The sequence below is a fragment of the Abrus precatorius genome, unplaced genomic scaffold, assembly GCF_003935025.1.
Source record: "Abrus precatorius isolate BTA unplaced genomic scaffold, Abrus_2018 Scaffold7, whole genome shotgun sequence".
NCBI lineage: Eukaryota > Viridiplantae > Streptophyta > Magnoliopsida > Fabales > Fabaceae > Abrus > Abrus precatorius.
The window spans coordinates 19,449,873-19,459,481 of NW_020874417.1; the positions used below are offsets into that span (position 1 = coordinate 19,449,873).

Here is a 9,609-nt window from a genome sequence, read left to right on the forward strand (position 1 = left end):
TCCTTTTCTATTACACCACCTCACCTCCTAGCAGTGTGTTCCCACCCCTCTATCTTCACGTAGGAGTGCTGAATGTCAGACAAAATTAAATTTTAATTTCTTAATATTTAGAGTTAAATTTTAACAAAATTTTTTTATAAAAATTTGACACAAAATATATTATATTTATAAGAACTAATCACATATTTAAACTTAAAAAATAATACTAGTTTGTATCAACAATGAAAGCAAGACAAACATATTATAATATGAAATAAAGACGTAAACACAAAACGTCAAATTATGAGTATAAAAATATTGAATTTCAATTTTTTTAAACCCTAAACCAAAAACAAAAACAAGGTAGTGGCCACGTGTGATAGCTGAGGAAAACCATTTAAAATAAAAATAAATTAAGCTTGTTAAATTCTTTAAAAAAATAAAAGTTATATGCCTATAAAATTTTTGCCAAGTTTTCTTAAACTGATTGTTGATATAAAAAGTTCTCATTAGGTGTATAAAAATTCTCAACTATTATATTTTGATTGGGCTTATTTGTCTTCAATATTTGAAAGAGAAAAATCATTTATAGAGTGAAGTGAGATTCAGATTATGATTATCGTTAGGATGAAATACCACTTCAAAAGGAAAGATATTTAAAAAATACAATCACACAATAAATTGTAATACCAAATCTATCTAATTTATAAGGATATGCAATGGCTTGATTTTTTATTAAATGTCTCCATTATTATAGAGTTCATACACCAGTTTATAGATAAAAATAATAATAATTAGTATTCACATAAAAGATATTGTAACCGTGTTATGAGTTATGAGTTATGAGTAAGATATCGACAAATAAAATATGATTCTAATGATATAGAAAACGAGACCCTGAGCCCTTGACAACTCACTATATTAACATTCTTTCAACCAAATAAGAAAATTTCCATATTTTGCAAAAACATTAAGGTGTGACGGTGTATGGAATACAGCTTTCTATTATTTTCTAATATAATAGACCAATACAATCACTGTAAACAATGGATGCCTAGATAAGTTTCTGTTTGGAACCCAAGAGAGTATCAGCGAGTGTCCAAACAAGGGTTCCCCTAATTTCAACTGGAATAGGTGATAGCTCTCTATAAAGCGCATGAGGTACAGCGCAAATAATGCATAAAAGATTGAAATTTCCAGCTACTTTCTTCGTGATTGCAGCCATGACAAGGAAAAAGGTGAAACTTACCTATATCATCAACGACATGTCAAGGAAAGCAACATTCAAGAAAAGGAAGAAGGGTATCATTAAGAAGGTAAGTGAACTGACAATTCTGTGTGGGATTGAGGCTTGTGCTATAATTTCCAGTCCTTTTGATTCCAAGGCAGAGGTTTGGCCAGATCCAAAGGGAGCCAAGCAAGTGATTGAGAGGTATCAGAATGCATCTGTGATTGATGAAAGCAAGAATGTGAACCAAGAGAGCTTCATCATGCAGAGGATTGCCAAAGCCCAGGAGCAGGCAAAGAAGCAGCGTGAGGAGAACTGTGAGAGGGAGATGACCCTATCTATGTTCCACTATGCAAAAATCAAAATGCTGCCAAAACACCTCACCATTGAAGAACTGAAAGATCTTGACAAGCTCATTGAGAAGAATATGAACGACATTCAAAATAAGATGGCTGAGCTCAGTACAGTCAGTTGATTAGGTGTTGTTTTATGTTGTTTGCTGTGATCCCTGTCTTTGCTATTCTGTTCAGTGTTTAGAGGCATCACCTCTGTGTCTGTCTTTGAGAATATTTAAATACAAGTCATTAAAGACTAGCATTCCAAATTTCCAATTCTCTTATTGACGAACCAATTAAGAGACAAACTAGATGATGCACAGGCTCCATCAAAATCCAAAATTTCAATAAATCCACTTAGAACGGGGAAATATTTCTTTCGTTTAATCTTTTATTTAGAGTTGTCAAATAAATTAGACAAACTATTTTAGTCTTAACTCGTGAGTTCGGACTAAAAAGTTTACAAAGCCAAACAGTCCATAGAAACAAAAAACTCAGAAGATTAAGTGAACTAAGACTAACCTATAAGTTAATTACTTTTTCAAAATATTATTTTAACTTTTTTTTTTAATAAAATTGTCATATATTATCTTACGAAATAATTTATTAAATATTTATTTTTATAATATTTTTTTATCATGAACTTGTTGACTAATAAAATTACTTAATAAATAAAAAAAATTAAATTTATGTAATATTAAATATTTATAATGATTGTTATTAAATAATATTATTAAAAATATAATTATTTATAATCAAATTACTTTACATATTTCTTTTAATTTTTATTTATATTATTGATAATTATTAAATGACTGTAATAATTTTTTAAAATATTATTTAAGTATTAATTATAAATTTTTTTCATATTATACAAGTTTTATATTATTATTTTTCTTTATATTTTTTTATAAAATTATTAAAAATATTAAAGATTTTAGTTTTCTTTTTTTGTAAAAATCATATTCTATTTGTGTTGAAACATCTTATATTTAATAAATGAAGTCACAATAAATACATAAAGTTAACAACAAAAAGTAACAAGACAATATTTGTTGAGTCAGCTAAATAAAAGTTAATGTAAAAAAAATTATTATCATTGTAGATATAAAATATTCAATATTATAAAATTAATAGATAAAAAATATAACTTGTGAATATAAGAAGAATTAATGAATATTTATAAATTTAACTTGACTCATTTTAATTTAATATATATCTTTTAAAATAACTTATGTTTTTAACAAGGAATTTATGATAAAACTTAATATAAAATTTTAAACTCTCTCTATATATAATACTAATTAAATTCAAATAAAAATATAATAATTATAAAATATTTAATTTTATTTACTTCAATAATTTATTATTTTAATCTAACAAATATACATAAAATTAACAAGTATACATAAAATTAACTATCCTACAGCCATGCAACATCAAAAAAATTACCCATATGGTAAATTAAAACACATACATATAAATTGATAAATTAAATAGTAATTTAATTTGTAATTTTATTTTTTATTTATATAAATATTTACTAATTATTAAATTTAAATATATATATTAACAACTATATTTTTTTATTTTTTGTATAATTTCTTTAAAAAAAATCTATCTATATCTATATAAAATTTATTAAAAATAATCATTTAAAGTTTTACATATTTATATTTATATTTTAAAATAATCATACCATATATAAATCTAAATTATAATAAATTCATAATTATTAAAATTCACTTTTAAATAATTACTAAAATTGATTAAATTTACTAAAATAATTATTAAAAGTTAATATTTGTCCATTTACTTTTAATTAAATTAATTATTGTTATTTTAATAATTTATTTAATAAAATCTTATTTTATCATTTAATTATTGTATAGTTAAAAATATTCATTACTAATTCTTAATTAAAATCATAAATTATTAATATACCATATTAAATTTAATTAAAAATTAAACAAATATAAAGATAAATTTATTTTCATTTTATAATATTTTTAATGTAATTATATTTAATATTATTTTTTTATTTTTAAAATATATTTTTTATTTATTTAAATAAGATAATTTAATTAACTTTATAAACAAATGTAATAATAGTTATTAATTACTTTTCAAAATAAGTGAGATAATTTACTCTTAACCCTAATTCTAGTCCACTATTTTTTTATATTGGGCTAGGTCAAAGTGAACCCTCTAAGTATAAAGATTTAGAAAAAGGATCTATACAATAGGTTAAGTAGATTAGGACCGAGAGATTTAACTCATTTTGACAACTCTACTTTTTTCTCACATATGTCAATTTTCTCTTTGCAATTGTACAACTTTCAGAAAGCACTTATTATTTTTTCTTTAATAAGTGAGATAATTTACTCTTAACCCATCCATTTCTTCACTTTGATAAGACATATTCTAATGTGCTAATTTTTTTTAATCAAAAGTTTGAGGATGGGCATACATTAATTTTAATTATTGATATTTTTTTTTTAAATTTGATGATTAAGATTAAAATTTGTTAAAATAATGATAACTCATTATAATCAGTGCTCATGTGTTACTTTTTGGTTTCTAGTGTTACCTAACCCCTCCTAATCTAAGCATATCTTCTTCCTTGTCATTGGTCACCACACAGTGCTTTTAGCCTCTTTCATAAGTGAGAGGTAGACTTATGAAACAAGATAGGGGAGGGAGATAAAGAGTCATAACCATATTCTCCAATGATGTTTCATCTTCTACAGCGACTTTCCATCTTTCTTAATGGTGTTTTGTCTTTTTCAACGATGTTAACAAAGGGTTTTGTTATCGGAAGCAGAGAATGAGAATTAGAGGATAAGGTAAGGTGGTAGACTTCCTTAGTTATGACCCTCGTACTCTTGCATGAGTTATAATAAGTCTGTATTTTGACACACTTTTTCAACATATTTATACGTACTTATTCTTAATTTGAATAGATTTTTACATTAGTTACCTTGTTATTTGTTGTAGTTAAACATGTCTGAGGATACAATAGACTAATGAACTTTTTGGGCACAAACTTAAGAGAAGCATGCCAAAACTGGATGAAACACGCCCAGACCTCAAGTAGTCAGCACACTCTGCTTTGAGATGATGCACAACCATGCATAATGTCAAGAATGGTCATTCTTTCCTTTTGGTACAGCCAAATGAGGATGTTTCCTTTTAGATCTGCATTGAAGAATTTAAAATTCAAATTTCATAACAAATCAGATCTAGATCAACTGGCGAGTTGCATCGGCGTTATCTCGAGTATACCCTAATCTCTATTAAAGGACTTCAAGGGTAACGACGAGGGACATCTTCATTTTTACTCACATATTTGAAAACGCTTGGAGTCATAGAGAGAGAGGGTCATTGTCAAAGACAAAGAAAGCTTCTTCGAAGTTCAAGCAAGTATCCATAATGTGTTTGAAGGATAAGAACTTTGATCATCTCCTTCCTTAAGGAATCCTCCTGATTTGTATTCTTCTTTCATATTTATGGAATTTATTACGATTGTTCTAATTATTTATTTTATGATGAGTAACTAAACTCATAACTAGGGTTATGATAGACTATTTGCATGAATTTGTGTGATTTTTCTATTTGATAATAATTTCAGTTTTCGTTTGAGATTGATTTTTATTCTAGTGTGCATATTTGTAAGTTAAGAATTGGCCACTTCTAGCATATCTTAATTAATTATATAGTAAGCGATTGTACCACATGTAGTTAATGGACTCATAGAATAAAACGAGATAAGGATTAGGTGGACCAAGTTTAACTCTTATGTTCCAATCATTATTTAATTAACAAATTTATAGGTGCTTCATGCTTTCTTATCTTTTTACCTTACATGACCATTGGATGTTAAAAAATTTGTATGAGTAATTGATAATCATAAGAAAATCGGAATTAGAATTAAGTTAAAAGAAAACATAAAAACGTGTAAAGGCAAACCCATAAGCCTTAGGTTCTCTTCCAATTAGTAATCAAAAGTGTCTCTTCACTATTTTTAACCTGTTAATTAGTTCATTTACTTTTTAACATATTTCTTAAATTCAAACAATTAGATCAAGACTTTTTTCATATTTGGAAACAATCCTTATGGGATGATAATCTGGGAAACTTAATTAAAATCTTTTATTACTTTTTGACAAGTACACTTGCCTACAAATAGGTTAGAAGTTGAAGTTGTTGGAATCAAAGTTTGTGAAAAAGAAAATGGAGGAAGGAGATGGAGATGTTTCATCTATTTTCCTTCTCTAACAACATTCTATTTTCTCTAATGACCTTTTGTCTTTTATGGCGATGTTTCATCTTTTTTTAGTGGTCTTTCTTTGCAACTTATTCATTTGCTTATCTAACAACAAGTTTTTAATCTTAACTATTGAATTAAATATTATGAAATGATCCATCCGCATTTTTTGGTGAAGCCATCTTCCAAAAAATAAAAGGGAAGAAGGTAGATTTCACCTTTTAATTAACCTTGCTTGAATCCTATTTGTTGCATCCTCTCAATCCTCCTCGTCTTACTCCTACTTCATCTTTCGCATTTTTCTCCTAACGTGGATAAAAAAAAGTTTGCATCCTTTATTCTTAGGTGAATATTTGTATAAATCCTTCTTCTATTTCCTTACCTACTCTTCAAATAAAAGAATTTTTTTTATCAAGATTAGAAAGTTATGTTATAATATTGAAGACCCAACTAAAATTATATTGCCTAATGTGTTTTTGAGTTTGATATCTTGGTGAATCTTGGATACATCCTCTCAACTTGAATATTTACTTTTTTAGGAAAAACAAAATCACTTTAAGGGATTTCAGAAAACTATGAAATGAAACTTTATAGTGGGTACTATGTTATCCTTTGCCATGTTTGGATTGAGTTAATTAAAGCTCATATTTTTAATAATTCTTCTCATCCCTTATATTTAATGTATAAATTTTAGGTCTTTTTTTTTGTGGTTAACCCATGGTCATGTTAAAGATAATAATAAGCTAAATTAGCTCATCTTAAGGCTAAATATGACTAATTATTTATGAATAGTTAGTTTCTTTTCAAACTTTCCTAAGACCAACTTTAAAGTCGTATATTTAAGTACCATTTTTTGTTATATATTAAAACTCAAAAAGTACGGAGGATTCCAACTTGTTTCAGAATGGAATTTAATAAAGAGGGTTTCTAAACTTAAAAGGTATAGAAAAATAAAGAAAATTGTAAATGAATAAGTAAGCAATATTATTAACTGAACTCTCAATTTGGTTCTTAAGATAGTAAGCTTTGAGCATTTTAATCTCTGAAATATTAAAAATGTTATGTTAGAGTTTAGATCCCTCTTTCCTAACTAAATATATTAGTTACATATAACAATACAAAGAAAAAGCACAGAAAAAGAAGAAATGAAGAGTGACTCCATGAAAATTGATGAACTAGGCACTTGATTCTCAAAGATGCAAGTTCATCAACCCAAGGTTTGCAAGGAGAGAGAAAATTTTCAAAGATGAAGGTACTGACTATCAAAAATTGTCTACATCTAAAATTTTCGTGTCATTTATAGCTTTCACAAATATTTTGCTGTTAATAACACCAGTTTGAGCGTTATCATGCTATGTAAGTTGCACCATTATAACCTTATAGCATTACTGATGCAATTCTAGTGTTGATAACACTAGAAATATTTCTTTTTAGAATTTTTATTTCAAACTTTTTTAAAATTCATGATTAAAATAAAGTAAGTATAAAACAATAAAATTAAGATCATTTAATACTAAATACTTTACAAATCTAACTTAATCTAAATTATAACGATCAATTAACAAAAATACTAAATTTACATAATAAATACTCTTATAATAAAATAAATAATTAATTTTTTCATCATTTACATTTAATAAAGTGTCGTGTTTAACACTTATCACACTCCCAAATTTTACTTGTCCCTAAGTAAAATAATTATTAATAGAAAAATTAAAATTTTTATTATTAATTTATCTCAATTCACATCATTTAAGACCATTATATTTCTCTTTCACATACAATTTAAAGCCTCATTGAGTTCAATTAAAGGATTTCTAAATTCATATCAAAATAATCAAGACTTCAACTTATGACAATATCAAAGTTGTGGATGCAATAACTTCATGTCAAAAAGTATGACTTAAATATGATAGCTCACTAGAATAAGTGTTTCAATTAATTCTTATTGTGTTTTAGGGCAAGTGTTTCTCTCATTGTCATCAAACCAAGATTAAACTACCATAGGCTTGTCCCTATTTTCTATCTCCACTGTTTATTTACAAACATACACAAATTAAGAAGACTTAATTTAGGTTGTAACTTGGTTAAGGTAAAGGTAGAAATAATATAGACCATAGGAAGAACCAAAATAATCTAAGGAAACATTGGGATATGAGTTCAAATGTGAAAATAAATTATAATTTTAACTCAACCCCAATGATAACTCACTATTGTATAATTTCTGTTTTGCATACCATTGTTATGCACCCCCAAACTTATGTCAGAACTCGACCACTTAATGAAATCAATATTCTCCAAGATTTTTCGGTTAGGCAAAATATTTTTCACTTATAGGCTTGAAATGAGCTTATAGAGAATATAAGGCTTAAGAAGTTATGCAAGGGATGATAATGTACGGTAAGCTATTCAAGCCTATAGAGAATATATGGCCAAGTAGCTACGTACAAACAAGAAAATGCCTTAATCATATTCATGCATGTATGAGAAACACAATTTTAATTAAGAAAAAGGAAAAGTTTTAGAGTGAACATTTCAATTTGTGACTAAACACATAAAAAAGAATTTATAATTGGATAGGTCCAAAATCTCATAGTTAATTGCTATCAAATCTTAATCATGTCTCTTCAAGTTCATTATTACATTCCATAACTCAAAATAGAGATAAAAATATACTCAATCATACCACAACATAAATCTAGACAAATGAGTTAATCTACTCAATACACGTTTGAATTATGCTCAAGAGAATACAAATAGGTCAAAAATCATGATCAAGAGGGGGAGTGTGCCATATATTATTCAGCATTAATGAAGTGAAGGTTGAACATACAGTGAAAGTACATAGTATAATAGTGACAAATTTATACATTCCATGAAATGTAATTGTGCAATTGTGAAGTATATGACTCAACCTGCATAATTATTAGGTATTAATCAAGCCTTGAATAAAGTGCAGACAATCAATATTAACATTACTAAATATATACACGAACTGGTCCTTAAATATTTAAATGATTAATACCATATTTGAACATATTTTTAGCCAATAAAAGTGCTAAATTTAAATCCTAAAAGTAGAGTAAGCAATCATAGTTACACTTAAGCTAACATTATCTAAAGAAAGCTAATATATATTATTCTTCCATTTCTTTCTCGAGCATGTCATGCTCTCTTGATGGTCTTGCTTCAATTGAAAAATTCTCAAAGTTAATCCATTGTAATATCTGCTCATCTGTGAGTTGAGATAAATTTTCCATTCAATTTTTTATTCTTCTTTGTAGTAATATGTATTAATTACGCCATAGAACCTCCACCTGAGTTGTCAACTTATTAGTTGTAACTTTTTGCTCAAGGAAAATTGCCTTTTGATCAGCTAACATCTGATAAATAGTAGGTGGAAGTTTAGGACTTAGGTCTCTACGTGGTGGTGGTTCATGACTAGCTAATACGTGTCTTTCAATATGAGCACCTAAAATATTAAATACGAATAGACAAATTTCAAAGTATAAACTATTCTCTAAAGACAAATGTTAGATGGTAACATTAACTTTAGTTGAAGACAACATATTGGCTTTGAAAGTTGGTAACAAAAATGGAAAGAGGGCCAAATCTTGATTAGAAAGATCTAAAAGATTATTGATGAATAACACAAGGTCCGTTTAATTTTTGTTATGAGCTTTCTATGTTCAAAAACTAACCGACCCAATTTAAATTGAACCATCAATTGTAATTTAGTTGGGTGGGTCATTCGATTGATTTAGATCCAAATCCTATTAATTGATACCAATGTGAATCAT

General features: G+C 26.8%; 1 protein-coding gene across 1 annotated transcript; it reads left to right on the forward strand.

Annotated features, from left to right (window-relative positions):
* Window positions 1-1,202: 1,202 nt before the first annotated feature.
* On the forward strand, window positions 1,203-1,682 carry LOC113873591 (agamous-like MADS-box protein AGL80). Its single transcript, XM_027511780.1, has one exon. The coding sequence runs from the start codon at window positions 1,203-1,205 to the stop codon at window positions 1,680-1,682; it is 480 nt and encodes a 159-aa protein (XP_027367581.1).
* The last annotated feature ends 7,927 nt before the right edge of the window (window positions 1,683-9,609 follow it).

What these genes read in the sequence shown, in the direction of transcription:
- LOC113873591 (XM_027511780.1), top strand. Translation starts at nt 1,203, where the DNA reads ATGACAAGGAAAAAGGTGAAACTTACCTATATCATCAACGACATGTCA.